This window comes from Loa loa (assembly GCF_000183805.2).
Source record: "Loa loa unplaced genomic scaffold supercont3.140, whole genome shotgun sequence".
Taxonomy (NCBI): Eukaryota; Metazoa; Nematoda; class Chromadorea; order Rhabditida; family Onchocercidae; genus Loa; species Loa loa.
The window spans coordinates 41,059-62,018 of record NW_018108320.1 but is presented as its reverse complement, the minus strand read 5'-3'; the positions used below and the strand labels follow the sequence as shown (position 1 = coordinate 62,018).

Below are 20,960 nucleotides of genomic sequence, written 5' to 3'. Positions count from 1 at the left end.
CAATTCCTTTGAAAAGGACTATTACTTTTATCATTCGGATAAGTGATAAACTAACAACTGATAATGTTCTTTTCCTTTTTTAAATTACTTTAAAAGAAAGTATTACTTTTATCATATGTACTGTTATATTTTGATAAATGATAATTTACAATTATTTAACACACCTATATCAGTATATGGAATGTATTACATCCATCAATATATATGCAAAGGATATGACACTATGCAATAAAAAAAAAAAACGTCTCATACTTTTACAACCGTATCTTTCTTTTACAATCGTATCTTTTTATTTTGTTACAAATTGATGAGTATAAAAATCAATGATACAGTAATATGATAGATGTGGGATGAGAGCATATATATATATGTATATGCTAATTATATTACTAGTGTTCATTAGTTCACCCTACTATCTCTAGTGTTAACAGTATCATTGTCACCATTAGCTATATTATCTGGTATTCCCGTGGGTATTAAATGGTTAGCTTTAGCTTAAAAGGTTAAATAAAAATATAACAAATATTTCATTGACATATTTATATATTATCTTCCTTTTTTTTCTGCATTTATACTTTGCTCTGCTAGCTATTTACCTGTTAGGAGTTAGAAATCATTTACCTGTTAGGAGTTAGAAATCATTTACCTGTTAGATATTAGAAATCATTTACCTGTTAGATGTTAGAAATCACTTACTTGTTGGATATTAGAAATCATTTGCCTGTTAAATGTTAGAAATCATTTACTTGTTAGATATTAGAAATCATTTACCTGTTCAGAAATCATTTACTTGTTAGATGTTAGAAATCATTTACCTGTTAAATGTTAGAAATCATTTACCTGTTAGATATCAGAAATCATTTACTTGTTAGATGTTAGAAATCATTTACCTGTTAGATATGGTCTTTTTCTTTCCATTTCCTCTCCAATTTTTTTACAATTTTTTTTTTTTTTAACTACATTTTTTAATAATTTCAGTTTTCATTTTAGTATTCTTTTTGTTATAATCATAATGAAATTAAAATGAAAAGAATAAATAAAAAAAAAAACTATTTTGAAAAAGGAATTGAAAGAAAATTTGAATAAAATGAATGAAAGATTATCGATAATGGAAAGAAAGCGGAAATGATTTAAACGAAAGCGCTAAAGTTTATTTAGCTTTAATGACAGAAATAGCTAACAAGAAGTTAGTTGTTAGAAAATAAAGTAAAAGGCTTATTGGCTATCAAATCCTATCATCATCCTTTTCATCATCTCTCTCTCTCTCTCTCCTCTCTCTCTCCTCCCTCTCTCTCTCTCTTTCTCTCTCTCTTATTTCATCTTCTTTATCTGTTGGGTCTTGACTTTTAATCCTTAATCAAAAGCCTCCTTAAAATTATGTGATATAAATTAATTATAGAGGTGTAAATGAGTTTATTTCGAAAGAGTTTCAGAGGATTATGCAACAATAAGAGGGGATTTCATTGGAGATTCCACAACAATTGAGCCATATGCTGGCCCGCCGACATTTGGCTATAACAAAAGAGGTCTGAAATGCAATAATTCATTATCATACGAGAATACTATCACTTCTTAAAATAGCTTATCAAAACTGTCAAGTCAAGGGACATTATCAGAAGTATTAATTTGTCTTTTATAATATTGAAAGATAGATAGCCTAGGGATTTTTTGAAAAGTTTAGAAAGAGAATCTAATATATTTAGTTTCTTCCTCCGAAAAACCAATCAATAATCGCACCATTCAGCGCTATATTTTATCATTTCCTTATCTTTTCCAAATTGAATTAATATTGTCAAATTTATTCTTTTTTTCTAATTTTTGGAGCGATTTTGATTTTTCAATTATCAGTTTGCCTTCTGAATGCTGTCGGTATTCCGGTACTTCATGCTGAATCACAGTATAGTGCGGTTGGATCATGGATGCGCGATAATTTACCTTACAATCAAGAAATGGCGGAACGACGATGGGTAACTGATGATTACGCTTCACCGGTGCTCTACGAATATGAAAATGAAAGACAACTGATGAATAAAAAACAAAAAATCAAGTATCGATATTGAACTCATCTTATTTGTATTCGCCCTATGGACAAAATTAATGCATTGCTCTTATTAGTAATCATTAATTAAATTATAATTTGTTTTTTCTAAAATTAGATTATAATTTGTTAGGAGTTAATTATGATTGAATTATAATTTTGTTTTTATAATTTAAATTAGGTCTTCCCAATGTGTGTTTTTTCGTAAGTATCAAGTAGATCAGATAACTGTAATTTCCAGACGGAAATTTTTCGTATATGAAATGCTTATTGGTAACCACCTTATTAGGTTTGAACGTAGATATTTTTACAGTTCCATGATTTGTTATTGGAAATAGATTCCGGTTACTTCCTCTGTAATTTGGGATTTATCTATATGATAGTGGTTTCCATTGAAAGCCATAATCTTTCTGCTTTTAACTTGAAAAAACTTTTCGCATTATTCATATTTTATCATCAAAATTTTTAACATTTAGATATTATATAGACTACTTGGCATCTGGTACAGGTAATATCATTTATAATGGTTCATATTACTATCATCGGCACAGCTCAAGTATGCTAGTTAAGTATGACTTAGAATCAACTGATGAGACGCAAATGGATTTGGGTGATATTTCACATCTAGACTGTTCAAGAAAACCGGACCATACTTTTGAGGTATGCCTGTCTCAACAATCAAACTAACATTTCCTCGTGATAGTTTCTAGAGTTTAAAAAAAATATAGAAGAACTGCCTCCTTTTTCCAAAATTTTTCTCGAAATATCGACCAGATGTACAAATAGAAAAATTTGAAGAACCATTTCTCAAGCATTACAAATCAAGTTGCTTAATTAAAAAAAGTATCAAATTGTCAACCGATGGTGCATCATTTGTCATGCATGACGAAATCAAGCATAATGGACTGGCTAGGACCGTTTGTTCTTCCAAATTCTGGTAGATCACTAAATTCAATTTTATCATTTATCAGTTTTTGGCCAACTACTTATCAACTGTTCATATTATTATTGCTTATGACATCAATCTTAAGAAGTGCAATGAAGCGGAACGTGACGTATGGTTGTATAACCGTCCTCATAATTACGTTGATTATTCTGCTGATGAGAATGGACTTTGGGCAGTTTATGTACGATCTGGCATGCAACATATTACTGTCAGTAAAATTGAACCAGTAAGTATATTGGCATTGAATTCTTTGGTCATTTATTATGGCTACTTTCCGCTTATAAGTACCATTCTTGAATTTCATCCTCTTGGTACTTAAACCACCATGACCAGTGATAGCCTGATCTTCAGTGACACATAGTACTTAATGGAAATATATGTAGAAACTTTCTTCTATCCCTCAAAATTATAGATTGCAAACTATCTGTAATCTTTATATTGAACTTCCTTTGTCACTTAATTAATTACTGCAGAAGAAACTATACGTGCATGTCTCGACGGCGTCTAAATTATCAGTTGCAAATATGTAGCAAGTGATGACTTATTCCGGATCTTATTCAGGATATGCAAGTAGTTCGAACATGGGACATTTATGAATTGAATGCAACAAGTGTAGCTGAGACATTCATCATGTGTGGAATATTGTATGGATTAAAAAGTGCCACAGATCGAGACACTGTTGTCGATTTTGCCTATGACTTATTTAAGTAAGCCAATTTGGATCATTAATTTCGCGGAAATGAGTGGGAAAAAAAATCGGCGTGTTTTGTTTCAATTTACCCTTCATCTAATGAGCTTTTAATTATAAGAATGATCAGTTATCGATTAATTGGAAACATTGAATTATTATTTCTTTTAACAGGTTACTTCACTATCCAAGTGAACTGGAAATAGACGTTCTATTAAGATTTCGATTTTTGCAAAACAAAAATATTTAGATACAGGGATTTTAAAAGTAATTCTTTTCAGGAATGAAACAATCGATATAAACGTTAAGTGGTACAATCCGTACGGTGGCTTGACCATGTTGCATTACAATCCGGTTGATGGACGTTTATATTTCTTCGATTCAAAGCGATTACTGAGTGTAAATGTCCGCGTAGAAGGTCAAACGGATCAATTTAAATTTTCGGATTTTGACTAATTATTCTTTGTATATCATATAAGACACCAACTCATAATATACCAATTTCCCTCACTTTTGAATTAGGGTTATCGTCGAATGTATACTAATAATACCAGTGATTATTTTATAGGGAATATTAAGAATAGGATAGAAGCTAGAGATGGTAGACTGAAATTTATCAGATATTTCTTCATGTTGAAGCTTTTGGTGAATAAAATGAAGTAGAGATCGGATAAACTGGCAAATTATTGGAGAAATGCTCATATTTTAGTTCGTGGTAGTACTGTATAATTATGAGCAGCGCCAATCATCCAATCAATTGATAATGGCGTTTAAACGTGTCAAATCTTTCTGAACAAGCAAAGTGCATGAACATTACAGTGAAATGATGACTGTGTCTTCTATTCTTCATTGAAATTCTCATTTGAAACTCTCAAAGAAAGTGCTATGAAGCAAACTTCCTAAAATTTCAATTCTATAGAAAAAAAAAGACTTCGGATAATGTTTACATCTAAAAGGTTAAAGGTAAAAACTAATCATTCGAACTATTTTTATTCAAATTATTTTCTCTTTGTTTGGACCTACATATCCTCCACAGGTATGAATCGTTTTCATTGAAGTCAAAAAAGGACAGGTATTTTGTCTGTTTCTTTTCTTTTTAAATAATTGATTTGGAAATGAATGATTTGATACACAATACATTTCTTTCACTATTCATACGAAAGCGCAGGATTCTAAAAATTTTTTAGGAAGTAAAGGTCAGCAAGGAACTACCTAACCAAAGAGTGAAAGCCAACAAGAAGCTATCTAACCAAGGGGTGAAATCAAAAGTCAGCAAAAAGCTACTTGACTAAAGAGACCAAAATTTTTTCTAAAATATCGATATTTTTTAGCTTCCCACTGTTTGTCTTGTTTGCCTTGCTTTCCATTGTTTGCCTTGTTTGCCTTATTTGTTATCAAGTACTTGCCTTGTTTGCCTTGCTTTCTATTTTTTGTCTTGTTTACAAATTTTATTTCAAACTCATCTTCAAGAGACTGATATTTTTTGTTTCCCATTACTTTTTTTCTGTTTATTTCCTTTCGCATTTGCTGTTTGATTTCTCCCATAGCTTTTTACAAAACTGAACTGAACCCAGACCAGAATTCAACTCCCGTTTTTCTGTTCGGTCATCAGAGATTATTCTCGTTATCATTTCTGCGGGAAAAAGAAAAGGATCTATTTGCTTCTTGAAGTAATATGACAGGAGAAAGTTACCAATCATATATATCATACAAGAACAATATGACTCAAAGATATTGATGTTTTTGACAGCATGGAGTAATAAGAGATTAGAATTTCCTATTCAGAAATTCAACTAATGATCGATGAATGATAACACGCTAACTACTAGCATCCTCAGTTTCCTCGTTTCAAACATCGACACAGATGGGTTATCTGGTTTCTCGAAAATTTTCTTTTTTACTAGTTAAAGTGAAATTCAAAGAGTTGCAAATTTTAATTTAATGCAATGGTACTCGCAAGAGCTAAATTACTTTGGGTGTAAGTGTAAGATGAGAATTATGAGCATCAGACTGTTCCTTTGAAAGTGCAAATTAGGACCAATATATGGGGGTTATGAAAAAAGAAATAAATCAGTTAACACCGCCTCGCACTCATATGAGTGACAAGAACGCTGGTGTGAGAAATTTGTTTCTCTCTTTGCTTTCAGTATTTTCCACTCCTCAAACTTCTTGTGTTCCTCTGCAAATTTCCAAATATTCCCACCCTGATTATCCGCCGTTAGAATGTCAAAGTTTTTTTTTTTAAATTAAAGTTTCATCTTAATAATTCAGCATTCCTCACCTAAGAACTTTTTCTAGTCCCAGTTAACTGCAATAAGGTCAGTTATGTATTACTTGAATCCTTAATCCTTAATTGTATCACAGTTTACTTCACGAGATTGATTTTATTTAACTCTTTAAATTCATTTTAATTCACTGATCTTTACCATACAGTTTGAGAAGGAAAACAAATCTCAACTTTTTAAAGAAAAATGAATTTTTCATTGATTCCCCTCATTCGCTAACTTCCTAAGACATTTTTCCTTTGTTTTGCAGGAGGACTTCTGTCCGAAACGACCTCCAAGAAAAAAATGAAGTTATCAGAGATGTTATAGTACGGTTGACTCTTGTTTTTATTGTTGTTGTCGTGGGAACATTTTTCACATTTTCCTTTTCAATTATTGTAATAATTCACGTTGATAATTGGATTTCAAATTCGAATGTTTCGATGAACTTCCAAGAATTATTAGTAAAATCATTTTTCGTACATTTTTCACTTCCTTCTAAGATTTGTTCATCAATAAATGATGATGTAAATATTATTAAATAGCAAAGTACCTTTTTGGAATGCAAAAATACTCAGTTCATTTATAATAAATTGTTTTTCCGAAATTTTATTCATTTTATAAAAAACTTTTCAGAATTATTTCCACCCTTCCAAATGTCATGTCTCCTTTAATAAATTCATTGTTATTTCATTGGCATTGTGTTCTTCATTTTTACCCCTCAAATATTATCTCACGATTCTCATATTTCATTCGAATTTATTTCCTCCAAATATTTACCTATTCAATTCCCGTGCATATGTAGGGGAGAAACGGGGAGAAACTTTTGAAGGAATAACGCAATGAGACATGGGTAAAAAAGAAGAGGGATAGAATTTCGACAAGAATACGTTAGAAGAAAATTCTTCATTGGGAAATCCCACCTATTTTTAACCTCTCCGTACCCACTACACTAGTTTTTCTTACATTTAAATTTAAAGACTCAGATGTCCGGACCATGTTTTCCACCAGAGGGTCTTTCCGGGCTGTGAATAGAGTATGTGGATGTATATGTGAAGTTGAAGGACAGTTTAGTGATTATTTCTTTTCTGTCGCGGTCAGTTAGCTAACCGGGTGTAGACCTCCCAAAGGAACCACAGGAAGGTTTGAAAACTAAAAATATCTTGAAATTTCTTTGAAATTCTTCTGCAGTGCAAATCGCTGCAAATGTTTTGTTGGTACTGTTCCTAGTTGGAGTACCGTTGTTACAGAGCTGTAGGTGGTATTGCTATACAGGTGTGAAATCTTTTATCGGGAAGATGGCTTTCATGCAACAGGTCAGTTTTTTCGCTTGCTTACTTCGCTCTTCCATTTTTTATCAGTTTTCTACTTGTTTACTTTTTTTTTTCATTTATTTACTTTCTGTACCGATAACTTGCCTTTTATATCTTGAAATAAAATGGACATACGTCTCCGGTAGGATTTCCTGTGCCAGACAGATCTTAACTGAAGGATCAGAGAAAGTGTGTCCACGGACAAGATGGGCTCGCTAGCCTCCCGACAATCATCCTAGGAGAAGTGCAACTCTAACTCCAGTTTCTTAACTACATTTTAGCCACAGTGTTCAACTAGCTGAGTTCGGAAAGGTAACTGTTACTTGCCGAAGTTGATGTCTGACATGTAGGTGGAAGCGTGCATGTAACTAAGAAACTATAAAGCAAACTTATTTTTTATCACTGTTGACTTTTCTTTTGTTGTCGACACTGTCATTTATGTAAAAAAGTGTATCGAGGTGACATCTTACTGATCTTTCTTTTGGTTTTGTAATAAAAATTTAAGCCTGAGATTATTAGTAGTTTTCTTATCCAGTAAACACATCTGACTAAATGATGATATATTTAAGGTTGAAAACATAGCATGTGTGGGCGCTGGATATGTTGGTGGGCCAACGTGTGCCATGATCGCCTATAAATGTCCGGAAATACGGGTCACTGTTGTGGACATGAACGCGGAAAAGATTAAACAATGGAACTCGGATCATTTACCTATTTTTGAAGTTTCCTTTCCATCAATTGTTTTATCATCCTTTTAAAACACTTTCTAAATTATCGCTGGGTTGTTTTCTAATTTCTGATTTCCAAAATTAAAATTTTCCTTTATAATTTTCCAGTACATAATTTACAAACGTCCTTTGTAGCCAGGTCTTGATGAAATTGTAAAATCATGTCGCGGAAAGAATCTTTTTTCTCCGACGATGTATCGTCAGCAATACGAAGTGCACAACTTATTTTTATGTCCGTTAATACACCAACAAAAACATATGGAAGAGGAAAAGTCAGCATCAAATTTATTCAGAAATTTAGGTTCCGTCTGAAAATTAGTGATTTCTTGGCAATCAGTGAATTTCTTAGCAATGTTATCAGTTCTGTTAATAAAGAATAGTATAATATGTGGTACGGAAATTCTTTTCAACACTTAGTTATGCCATGGTGTGTTTTTGTCAAATACGATGAAGTTTTTTCTTTTCAAATTGTACCCAGATAAAGAAATGAAGTAATGGGTAGAAAAACCATACATACCTAAAGTGTTCATCGACAGGAATCATAACGCTGTCAATTTCAGGGTATGGCACCCGATCTGAAATATGTCGAGTCTGTTTCGCGTGCCATAGCAGAACATTCCCGCGGTCCGAAAATTGTTGTTGAAAAAAGCACGGTGCCTGTAAAAGCTGCTGAAAGCATCACTGCTATATTGAATGAAGCACAGAAAAAAAATCCTCAACTTTCTTTCCAAGTAACGATAAATTTTGATTGTTTTGCTTGAAAAGCATTATTATAAAGTGGAGAAGGAACGAATTAGCATATCCAGGTTCTCATTCCTGCGAACAGCCATGTTTTCCTCCCTGCTTTGCATGCCACCATCTAGATTTTACAACGTAGAAAACTGACGTATTCTTCTATGTTCTGGTTCCATTCTTAAAAGTTCAGGTATTATCGAATCCAGAATTTTTATCAGAGGGAACAGCAGTAAATGATCTGTCAAATCCAGATCGTGTTTTGATAGGCGGCGAAAGTTCTCCGGATGGTTTGGCAGCTATGGCTCAATTGATACAAATTTACGAGCATTGGGTTCCACGAGAAAGAATTATAACTACTAATACTTGGTCTTCAGAGCTGTCGAAATTGGCAAGCGCTTTGTGTCGCATTTTTCGGATTAAGAATTAATTAATTTTTCAATATGATGAGTAGTATATTTGTTTTGCGAAATTTTTGAGGCATGAATCACGAAATCTTCCATTTTCATGCAAGTAATTTTGGCTTAGCGAAACAGCATACTGTGGTTAAGTGTATATTCTTATCTTGACAAAATGTTTAGTACTAGTGTTTAAGTCATCAACTAGGTAGTTCAACTGAGTAATTAAATTGATGCTTAATTCAGCAACTAAGAGTTGAAGCACTTGGATACCACTCGTTTTCGGTTTTTAGGCAGCGAATGCATTCCTTGCCCAGCGAATATCAAGCATAAATGCAATATCTGCCATCTGTGAAGCAACTGGTGCTGATATACGTGAAGTTTCTTATGCAGTTGGTCGAGATACTCGTATTGGCAATCAGTTTCTACAAGCCAGTGTTGGTTAGTTAACTAAAATGTTTGTCTTGAAATAACTGGAAAGAAAGAGTTTTATTTTTTCTCCTAGTTGTGTAAAAATGAATTTTCTAGGCTTTGGAGGTAGCTGTTTTCAGAAAGATGTTTTAAGCCTTGTTTATCTCGCCGGATCTTTGAATCTTCATAAAGTAGCTGATTATTGGTTGCAAGTAAGTCGAATAGGGAAGTTCTTGTTTTTGAATATCTAGCAACTGAAAGCATAAAGTAAATAAAATGATTAGTATGCCGTTTTATGTAACTTTCTTTTTAATTGAGTTTCGAGACGTAGGTCTCGGAACTCATTGAAATGACAAATTTCCAACCTCAATTTCGAAATCTCAATCTTATGCTCTTTCTAGTTCTCACGCGTATTTGAAAGAAAAAGTGAAATAATGAACTACAGAGTTGAAAATTAAATCTAAAAATAAGTGCGATTCATAGGTTGTTGAAATCAATAATTGGCAACGGAGACGTTTTGCTGATAAAATTATTTCTGAAATGTTTGATACAGTATCAAATAAAAGAATCGCTGTATTTGGCTTTGCTTTCAAGAAAAATACTGCTGATACGAGGTTTTTACATTCAGTTACATATAAAATCTTTGAGTTCATGAAAATGATCTATGAATTCTGTAGGTTTCGTTTACAGTTCAAAGAAAAATGTGCAGATCTTCATTGGTGCAGATCCTCATTTCTTATTTTATTATGCTTTGGTTTACCTTTTTAGACTTTTATCGATAACTATTGTGGGATACTGAGCACAATGCAGTGTGCTTAAAAATAAAACTGGATTATTTCATCCACTCGATTAATTTAATTAGTTCTATTATTGTATCAAAATCTAATTAATTTTCTTAGAGAATCCTCAGCTATTCACATAGTAAAGTATTTGCTTGATGAAGATGCAAAATTGGTTGTATACGATCCAAAGGTACCAGAATCGCAAATGCGTTATGAACTAAATCAGATTTCCTCCAAAGAAACTGGTATACACCGCATATTTATTTATTGCCCCTGTTTATTTCCTTATTTTTGAATTCATTTCATGCAAGAAAATAATTTGCTTAGTGGTCTACAAATCTTATATTTTATATTCACCCACAAAAATAACCTTCAATTTCAAGATTTCTTTATGACAAAAAATATAGCTTGGGAAAATAATATAGTTACAATGAACCTCATTTTATGTTTCTGCTCATGATTTTCAGGCGTTGGAGGATTTTTTTTGGATTAGAAATGGTAAAGAACTTATTATAAGAAGGAACAGTTCACACTAAACAAAGAAATAATTTAGGGGTTTTTTTCCAGTTGATAAAATGTTGACATTCTCGAAGGATCCATACGAAGCGGCGAGAAATTCACATGCTATAGTTGTGCTTACAGAATGGGACGAGTTCAAAGTAAGTCTTTTTGTTTTCTAGGATGGTAATGGGTCTTTTTATGACTTTTATAGTTTTTTCTGTCCCTTTTTGGCTTTCATTATCTATTATTTGTCATCGCTATATGGTTCCTTACTTTGTGTTGGCATAATGATGAGTCTTACTAAGCAAGAATTACAGCTGGTAACTTCCAAAAATCTCTACATATGTATTTTAAGTACTATATGGTTTGTCGAGTAAAGAATTGGCAGCGAAATACTTGATAAATTTCTGATGTTGAATTCTATAATAATGCAAAGAAGACGGTTTTTCAAAGTCGGGCGTTATTAAGGCACGGAATTTCCAGAATTACGACTACAGATATATTTTCAACTCAATGGCGCAACCGGCATCAGTGTTTGATGGTCGGCTCATTCTAGATCATAACAAATTGCGCGAGATTGGTTTCCACGTATCTGCAATTGGAATCGCCTCATCGCAGCCGTGCAAAAACTGCTACAAATAGGTCTTCTTCATGGTTACATCATCGTGTTCATCATAACATAAATATTTTAAATGCTTCTTGCGGCTGACGTGATACATGAGCAAGAGGTAATTTCATTTCGTAATTTTTTAACGTTGTGAAGTTTCCAAATTCATTACCCATTGCTATTTGATTATGTTACCTATTCTAGTTCACTTTAATTTACTTCTGCTTATCAGATGGGATGAATTATTCGTTGCATTATTGAAAATAATGAGAATAGAAGCTTTGGGGACAATAAAGAAGCTAAATCTAGAAATTCCAATGAGGAAAATATGGAAATAATTTGAAATTGAAAGAGAAAAATAGAAACGACTGGAAGTGTCCGTTGTAGATGCAACGAAATAGATGGTGAAACGAAAACGAAAACGTTGTAGATGGTGAAATTTTTACTCTTTTTCAACACTAATTTCAGTATTTTTTTTTCATTTTCATTCTCATTCCTATATTATTCATTGATTGTGCCTTATTTGGAATGATGCAGACTAAGACAAGTATAAAAACTTTCGTAAAGGTGAAAGAAAACCTGGTCCTGTACCAATCTATCCCGATGAACTTAATAAACCGTCATTTGTATTAGTACAGTTTCTTGTTATAAAAGCGTTTCAAAATAATCAGCGGAGGACTTATTTTAAAAGCTGGACTGTTTAAGTTGGAAAATATCTCCTGTACAAGCAGATATTATCAATGTTTAATAAACTAATACGTTGAAAGTTTTGATCAAAGTTCATTTATAAATTAACGGTTTATTATTTTTGAACCTTGTGATCTCTGCTACAAATGAAAAAGCTGGTATGGTTCCTGGTCAAGAAAAGGATGGGAACCATTTTATTAAGTTTTAAACTAATGGTACAAAAAGAGCAAGAGTACCGGCAGCAGATTCGATTGTACTTCCCAAGTGTCGGGTGAAAAGTTTATATTAAACAATTTTATGTACTTATTACGAACAAATAGTTAAATATTTTTGTCAGATTGAATGAAGTAGAATTTCACTTCAACTGAAAGAAACAAAATGAGTTATCGTTTACAACCAATCTGGACCCGGAGGATTGACAGGGTGAGAGTTTTTTGATGACTTGGCAATAATTGGTTAGTTGAACTCAGGAGATATGATCTTCAGAAGAAAAAAGTATGCTAAGCAACACTGGCGGCAATTTACAGATGAAATGGTTGACTGGCTTGAGAGATAATACAAGGTACATTGCAACTAATTTCATCGTCCAGAAGATCCATTTTCGTAATATTTCTCTCCTAAATGAAGTGATCGCAGGAGCTGGTGAATTGCTGATTTCGTCTTTTTTTTTTTTTTTTGCTTTACTATTACCAGTGAATTCAATCTTCCTAAAGGCAGCAAACGATCGAAGTTGTGCATTTGTGTGAAGGATGTGGAATGAAGTTCGCTTGCAAAGCGGAAAGGTTGACATAAGTCACCAAGATTTGAAGTTTCACAGCCGGCAAAATCGTAATAGCTCAATTTCCACTCAAATTTGGCAGTATCTGAATGGTTCAAGCTTTGTGCACATGTAAACACCACCAATACTCTCTCCTCTATCAGAATTAGCACAAGTTTTTCAGTTTGGCTTTTTTATGCAGTACACGAATTGTACTTAATATTTTGCGTATCTTACCAAAAAACATACTCCATGTTTCCCTGTTCTAGTAGCTATGTTATTACTTGTCTCACAAAACAATCATAATTTTCCTGTCTGGTTGCTTTTACTTCCTTAACATTGGAGAATATTTTGCTTTGGCATTTACCAAATAACTTTTACGTACTTGAAAGTAAGTGCTATTATTGCTTTTTATAACTGTCGTAGATGAGATTCACCACCGTCGGTAACGTCTCATTTTTTGGAACACTTTCTGCTGTACAGTGCTAATTTTTTCTATATTCTCAGAGCTGATTTGCTGGTTTATTGCTGCCGGGAGTTGGAGCAATAAAATAGGATATCACTATCTTACCCATCTGACAGGTTTTAAGATAAGTGATTCCACTCAACTAGGATCAAATGCAATCATGAATTTTCAACCTAAACCCTCAATTTTTAGGAATTTCAGACTTTGCGGAATTTTTTTTGACTTCAGAAACATTTTTAACTTATTTCCTTCCGAAAAATATAAATTCAACGGTATTCACAAGGTAATGAGGATGGTGAAAACAGATATCACTAGGATATCCATCTGACTGATCAGACTACAATGAACGAAAGAAATCCATGGGGCGAGAAGAAAACGCCTATTGGTCTCACAGAAAAGTAAGTCTCTATTAAACCACTAGATTAACAGATTCAAAAAACTTCATAATTACTGGAAAGTGATTTTGGAAAACAAATCTAAAAATGTATTCGAAAATCAGCAAGAATATACTAGTCGGATTGAGCTGAATCAAAATATAGAAAGGAAATGATGCAGGTATATTACGAACCATATAATAAGCAATGATTCTTATTTATACAACAATAAGATTTAATAATGGAATTTCTCAAAGGCAACTAAAAAATTATATGATGAATATAACTCGAGAACACTACCATCAGGTCACACAACTGTTATCTACAATATCACATTATATGAATAAAACACGAAATGTTTCAAGATGTAAAGAATGAAAAATCGCCAATAGTGATGTTTTCCCCAGTTCTATGTGTAGCCTTACTGTGCCGAAAGGGCAAAAATAAGTAGATTAGTTAACTAAATACGTTGAAAAACTCGAAGACAAAACAGTTAACTTCTCGCAGATGTATTGATTTCTGAGGAGAAATAGGTTGGGCGTAATTAGTTCAACTTTTAATCCCATATGATAGTGAAATTTATTTATGAACTAGTGCTGCTGCTTTGAGACCAGCTCTTTATACTTCATTTCAAGTTCTCGAATTTTGCTTCGCGCCTGCATCAGCTCTCCACGTAGTTCACCAATCTGAGAGCTCAGCTCTTTCTCCACTGTTCTCGCTTTCTCAAGATCTGCCGCCATATGCGCTTTCTCATTCACTACAAGCATTATTGTAAATATATGGCAAAGATATTCATTATAATTCATTTTACTTTGTAATATAATAAAGGATAAACTGTGAAACTTCGACCGGAGCTTGAGCCGCTTCTCGGAGCTTCGTCAAATGCAATTATGCCACCGAATCAAGCAAGAGGAGATTGAGGATGTAGCATAAATGGATATAAGAATGAATAGATGAAACATGCCTTCAGCATCCTTCAGTAACTCGCATAACTTCTTATAACGATTTTTGTACTTGGTCACTTCTGACTCTGCTTTCAATTTTACTTCTTTTTCCAGGTTCATTTGCCTAAGTGTTTCCACCAGTTCTGATCGATATAATGCAACCAAATGCTGCTCTTTCTAAATACTTTATTTAAAAAAAAAAAAACTTGCGTATGCATAAATGATAAAAATTCAAATCAATAAATTTCGTAACTATGCATGTTAACAAAAATTTTAAACTCATAAAGAAGTGTGAAATTCCTGCTATGGAAACCTACAGTCTTTTGAGGCCCATCACTTTTTGTGAATAGAGCGGAAGCTTGTGAATCAATTTCCGATATGAGCAATTCCACTGCATCATTCGTCCTCACTGTTTCCTGCTCTATCCGAGATTCTGTGTGAACCTGAAACTGAAAAATTCAACTCCTGAAGCCGAATGCACCAGTCACCATTTCTGTTAACACTTCTTCGAATAATAAATCAGCTGGAAGTGAAACTGTCTACTGTCACTCAAATATCAAACATCGGATGATGCTATCCCTTGCTTGAGGTCGGTAGATGCTGTGGAAGCCATTTGGCGACTGTTTTCTATTGCTTGTTGTAAATCCTGTAAGGAACATTTATGACAAGAATGAAGAAATTATCTGACAAAAATGTGTGTAATGGAAGATATGTTCGTGATTTCGGATGGAGAAGGACACGACTGTTTTGATTAGAAAAATATTCCACACATAGCAATCTGCAGCAGCGTTTTTGTTCCTTTTATAGTACTCCTCACATAGAAGTAATAAAATACTGGATAAGAGAAAGGGCCTTAACCTGCATGAAAACCAATATGCAAAGAGATTTTTAAAAAAGCAATGTTAAGTTCCTGCTGAGTAATAATAAAGAAAGACAAATACCTCGCGGTATTTCTTCTCCATATAATCCCCATCTCCATCTTGCACTATGAAGCCATCTTCCACAACAGTAGGTACCTTGAAATATAAATTGGATCGCTTTTTAGAAATTATGAATTGCTTTTTGAAATAACCTTAGCTAATTCATACTGTATATGGCAGAGCGAAATCAACGAATAAATCAATGATTTCTTTGTTAAAAATTGTACTTTTCACTTACCTTTTTAGTCTTTTTGCCCTTATTTTTTCGCTTCTGTGGTATGGAATGCACGATGAAACCACCACCACTTTTATATGTGACTGTTTTTTTTTGATTTTCATGATTCTTCTTCTGAAAATAAATCATGAATCGATGAATGGAAAAAAAATCTCGACGAATAAGCAAATCTTCCTAACTTCATTTTCTATAGAATAGTCTGCATGTAACCAAAAAAAGCTGTTAAGGTTGTCAAAGGGTCTATGTCCTTTACATGTCCTTTACAGAATCACCTAATCCAATGATTTGATCTCTCAAAGCAGTTTAGACAAAAAAGGCTATGAATAACTCAAGAGACGAACCAAGCAACAATTCAGACCACGTGAAGATTGGTTCTTAGATCATTACTGAAGAGCTGCTGTAATCCATAACCACTTCTAAGAGTTTCCTCTTTTGAACTCAAGAGCAATAAATTTGTTCCCATCATTTCAATCCTAACAAATACAGTGAATAACCTGTCCAAGTGTCGCTTTACCCATCAACTTAGTGCCGTCATCATCATCATTTGACGAACTCGTATCGTCGTAAATTTTCAAGCATGAGAACTTCGAGCGTTCACCAACAATAGGCATCTCGTATAAGTCCGATGTTTAGAATGTCTCAGAGAACACTAAACTAGAGAAATATTCTTTCGACAATGTTCGCAACCGCCTTTACAGAATGATATATAAAGGTTCCCGCGAAATGTCTTATGAATAACTGTGAGAAATTATTGTTTATTAATAATAATACTCAATAATTGCCTTTTCAATTTATTCAGGTGTGAGTATTGCTGTATTTGAGTAATAAATAAAGTATAAAACGAGTAATAAATTTGAGTAATAAATGAAGTATAATAAAAACGAAATAAATTGACGAGAAAACTCTAGAACAGTGAAAGTACGACAACATCCTCAAACGAACAATCTCCCCTAGCACTGTCTAGCAACCGATATTCGGATGAGACGACTAATTTCACACTACCCAGTTGGAAATAACTCTTTTTCACTCTACCCTTGTGTGAAATGGTGAATATGACGTAACGTGGTAGTATAATGGCATGTTACTGAACAAGAGGTGTGGAGATGACGAGTTCGATGTCTGAATGACTTGTGATGCATGCCATAGACAAGAGTATCCTCTAAGAAGTTCCGATCCATCATCTTCTTTATTCATTATTATCAACGCCAAAAAATTGAGGCTGATTTTCCATTCAAACGATCTCGTATTGCAAGTACTACAGTTGGCACGTTTTATGCTGTCACTGAATCCTATGAAGAGTAAGGAGCGTGTTTTCTAGAATAAAAAGCGGAGAGTACTACACAGACTAGAGAGATAGCCTTTGAATGATAAATACAACTCAAGAATTGATAAATACAACTCAACTCTGGAACTCAAGAATGCATAAAACTTTATGCATCGTTGTATTAACATCGAAATGAGAGGGATCGTAATTGGAAATGAATCCCGATATACAAAAATAGTAACATGACATAAATAGGCAACTGCGATGTAAGGGAGAGAACTGCCACTGGAATTACGTCGACGAATCCACGAGACAGCATAATTACAGTGAGGTATTAGGGGGTAGGCATAGCGTTTTCCGAACCAGATTATCCGCAATACGCTCGAATTGTAAACGATCTTCACGCCACATTTTTGCTGCATTTACGTTGGCAGCACTTTCGTCGTTTGGTTCTAAAAACAGACTTTATTGTAAGTGGCAATTTTACTTTGACCGGTCACAGAATAATATATTGCTCATGCTACTAGCAATTAAGTAATTTTTTCCACGAGAAACTCATAAATCAGCAATATATTTGAAAAGCACTCACCAGCAAGCATAGATACTACAGAAAGCAGGATTTTTTCGATGGACTGCACCGGGGACCATCGTTCTGCACTTGACTCATAGCCCGTTGGATCATCACCTGGAGAATGAAGGATGCTAATACAAACACGTCCGTCCGGGTAGATGTTTGGATGAAAGATGTCACAAGTAAACTGCATTTTTGGCGGAGAAAGAGGGTAATCCTGAAATAAGCCAACTGCTCTGAAGTCAAATTTAATTCACTTAAATCCGTACTAACCAAATGCAGACAAAAATAAGTGCCATCGGAAATAACAATCCAAATTTATCTTGAAGCTTAAGCACTTGTGCAATAAGAAATTTGATAGGATGTGATAGTCAATAAAACACAGAAAAGAAGATACTTTAAAAGACCGGAACCAAACTACAAATCAAAAGCATGATTTAATGATTATTAATCGAAGTTACTTGATCAGATTGAAATTACAATTTGTTGTAGTCTGCCCACAGCGAAAACATTTTTTACTCACTATAAACTTATAACATACCAGTGTTAAACATTAACAAATACTAAACTCGTCCATTAGTTACCATTGAATATGAGTTATCGAGATAATCAATATCCAGTTATTCATTTTTAAATCATTCTAAGAAGACAATGCCAGAAGATATGTAAAAGATTAGACGCATATGAAACTGAATAATGGCAAAAGTACCTGCGGGAAAACAATCTTTGCTGGAAAGACGCCATTTTCAAAACATGTCTCATCAGGTCCCGTGATTAGACATTCCCACTCGAAAAAATTATCTTCACTAATTGGTCCAGCAATAATCCCTTCAGGTGGATTTAACGTCAATTCTGTAACACAATTCTGCCGCGGAGTCATACACATCATGCATACTTGATCACTATCGCTTCATCTATTTCAGTTACTAACAGTAACTGATTGGAATATAAAATCCCATAAAAATTTAGCACAGTTCCTATCCTTCTCTTTGTGCTACCATGAATTTCCCAAGTAAATACTTCACATTTTCGATGCAAAGCTTCCATTATTTCAAACATAACTTACGCTTGTACTCAGCCATTAATCGCTTCAGTGCATAACCTGCCATCCCTCACCGATCTGAAACATTTTTTCGACGCTTAATTTGTACATGAATCATCCCAACTTACTGATGAATCTTTTAATTAAACGTTTAAAAAACCCTGTCTCTGCCGAATTATAAGTCTCTTTTCAATTACAGATAAGTAATGCTTGTATGCACACACACGGCGCATCAACAAATCCCGCTTATGCATAATCTTCCGTCAACAAGGCACATACTAATCAACCTAATCTTTAACCAATACTTACCAAACCGAAAATTTTTTCCCTGCTAACAGAAAAAGCACAAATGAACATCTCGCAACTATCTCTACAACAGTATCATTTACAAAACCCTTCCATTTTTATGAATCTACATATTATTCTTCTTGCTCACAAATAAATTCTTTCTTCCCTAGATAAGCTTTCCTAGATTTATGAATCTACATATTATTCTCCTTGCTCACAAATAAATTCTTCCTTCCCTAGATAAGCTCTGAAAAAGCATGACAAAACCACCCAGTATGCGTGAAAAACTTGTGATAGCTTTTGATTGGCACATTTATTGATCGCAAAATACGATTCTACAATTATTATAGCAACAAGATGAAAATTTCATGACATAATTTTAACATTTCGAAAGCCTACAGTACACTACAAATTCCTTTAAGTCCATTGTATACCGGAAAAAATGCTACCAAATTAAAGAAACTTCGCGAAATACAAATCACAAACAATAAGATGCACAGATTTTATCACTGGAAAGAGGTTCTCTAAAAAAGCTTCAGAAAAACTGCTGAAAAAACTGGAAAGTCCTGGAACTGGTAATAATAAATGGTAATCCATCTATTTATATGGAAAACTTAATCATATCCCCAATTCCAAAAACAAATCTTTCCATTTCCTTATAACAGTATTCCACGCCTCCAAAAAAGCAACCAGCTGATAGGATCCATACATAAATAAATATATAGAATGAAAAATAACTACCGAGAGATGAATAATGATGCTGGTTAAGTAAGATAGTAAAGCTCATTTATTGGTTTGCTTCCCCTTTTTAATAAAATTAATGATGCCATTTGTGCTGGAGTCATGAGAAGTGCATTGCGTATCCATTTCAAATTCTTTCTGGATAACTTTTGCCAGTTGCTTACCAAGCTCAACCCTAAAAAATGTAAAATTAAGTACCAAATTGATTTACAATTTTGAATACTATTTCGCTTTATAGAATAAATAGCTAATGCACGAAGAATAGAAAGTGTTATGAATATCTGTAAAATTAAATTCCGATTCATGAACGTGAGGATTTTAAAATAAAATAAATATGGAAATGAAACCATGGAATAAAAATAACAGGAAACAAACCCCCACTGATCGTAGCTGTTGATATTCCAAATGACACCCTGAACGAAAATCTTATGCTCATATAGAGCAATTAAAATGCCAAGAGTAAATGGAGATACTTTGGGTAGTATAATTGAATTTGTGGGCCTGTTTCCTTCAAATACCTACAAAAAGTGGTTAACTTATAGTGAATTTCATTAAATATCTTATAGTGAATGTCATTTATTGTGGAAATAATATGTTTTCAACTACAATAATTCTTCTGCAACAATGAAATGAATTACAACTTTTATACTGTCGATAAACTACCGAAGAAATTGAAGTAACATTTAACAGAGGGTTGTATTAAAGACAAAGGTTTTAATTGTTCCACGCATTAACTGTACCATACTAGAAAAAGTATTGCACTCAACATTAGGAGAAGACTTGATAAATGCATAAATACACTATACGCCGTAAAGAACAAGTACAGTATAATTATGTATGAGGGAACGAGTAAAGTATAATTACGCTGATAATGTTACTAAATGAAAAAGTGACAAATACTTTTCTTATGCCGTGGTTATGCCATGCTATTCATATTTTTAAAAAGCTTGACTGTGGCAAAAAATTTCAAATTCTAAACATCGTACAGATTGCAGTTGGAAACTGACCTTGTGCGGTAGTATGTCACGAATTTTATCATCGCTCATTCCTGAATCTTTCAATTCCTTCTTAGCTTCTTCTGGTGTTTTGCCTTTCATCAGTGCTTCCGTCTGAGCTACGAAGTTAGATAGCAGAATCTAGATTACGTACAATGATTTGAAGAAGCAGAAAAATTGTTGTGTTCTTTCAAAGCCATTGGGATATATATATATATATATATATATATATATATATATATATATATATATATATATATATATATAC

At 33.4% G+C, this 20,960-nt stretch overlaps 5 protein-coding genes across 5 annotated transcripts in view; 2 read left to right on the top strand and 3 right to left on the bottom strand.

Moving 5' to 3' along the window:
* The window catches only part of LOAG_17860 (hypothetical protein), a 6,335-nt gene extending 2,093 nt beyond the window's left edge, over positions 1-4,242 (top strand). Inside the window, exons 7-12 of the mRNA XM_020450523.1 lie at positions 1,434-1,526; positions 1,849-2,047; positions 2,515-2,698; positions 3,070-3,210; positions 3,546-3,691; positions 3,954-4,242. Coding sequence (XP_020305786.1) covers positions 1,434-1,526; positions 1,849-2,047; positions 2,515-2,698; positions 3,070-3,210; positions 3,546-3,691; positions 3,954-4,128 — 938 coding nt within the window. The 3' untranslated portion in view covers positions 4,129-4,242. The remainder of the gene's footprint in view (positions 1-1,433; positions 1,527-1,848; positions 2,048-2,514; positions 2,699-3,069; positions 3,211-3,545; positions 3,692-3,953) is intronic.
* A 2,937-nt stretch (positions 4,243-7,179) lies between these two features.
* Positions 7,180-12,064, top strand: LOAG_05356 (UDP-glucose 6-dehydrogenase). The gene is made up of 12 exons (XM_020446825.1): positions 7,180-7,252; positions 7,819-7,971; positions 8,113-8,249; positions 8,538-8,708; positions 8,903-9,100; positions 9,401-9,548; positions 9,636-9,730; positions 10,002-10,132; positions 10,418-10,545; positions 10,868-10,959; positions 11,285-11,529; positions 11,796-12,064. Exons 3-11 carry the CDS (start codon positions 8,139-8,141, stop codon positions 11,441-11,443), a joined length of 1,233 nt encoding a protein of 410 aa, XP_020302879.1. The 5' UTR covers positions 7,180-7,252; positions 7,819-7,971; positions 8,113-8,138; the 3' UTR covers positions 11,444-11,529; positions 11,796-12,064.
* A 2,218-nt stretch (positions 12,065-14,282) lies between these two features.
* LOAG_05353 (hypothetical protein) lies at positions 14,283-16,402 on the bottom strand (the record flags this gene model as incomplete). The annotated part of the gene is made up of 7 exons (XM_020446824.1): positions 14,283-14,449; positions 14,657-14,813; positions 14,954-15,079; positions 15,199-15,282; positions 15,578-15,652; positions 15,795-15,905; positions 16,286-16,402. The coding sequence occupies 7 exons, from the start codon at positions 16,400-16,402 to the stop codon at positions 14,283-14,285; spliced, it is 837 nt and encodes a 278-aa protein (XP_020302878.1).
* Positions 16,403-16,865: 463 nt separating this feature from the next.
* Positions 16,866-18,755, bottom strand: LOAG_05352 (ubiquitin-conjugating enzyme E2 G2). Its single transcript, XM_003140887.2, has 4 exons — positions 18,693-18,755; positions 18,336-18,478; positions 17,645-17,843; positions 16,866-17,507 (listed from the first exon to the last, which is right to left on the bottom strand). The coding sequence occupies exons 1-4, from the start codon at positions 18,733-18,735 to the stop codon at positions 17,377-17,379; spliced, it is 516 nt and encodes a 171-aa protein (XP_003140935.1). The 5' UTR covers positions 18,736-18,755; the 3' UTR covers positions 16,866-17,376.
* Positions 18,756-19,739: 984 nt separating this feature from the next.
* LOAG_17859 (glucose-6-phosphate isomerase) overlaps positions 19,740-20,960 on the bottom strand; it is a gene marked incomplete at both ends in the record, with an annotated part of 5,079 nt that continues 3,858 nt past the window's right edge. The window contains 3 exons of the mRNA XM_020450522.1: positions 19,740-19,872; positions 20,073-20,215; positions 20,705-20,833. Of these exons, the coding sequence (XP_020305785.1) occupies positions 19,740-19,872; positions 20,073-20,215; positions 20,705-20,833 (405 nt within the window). The remainder of the gene's footprint in view (positions 19,873-20,072; positions 20,216-20,704; positions 20,834-20,960) is intronic.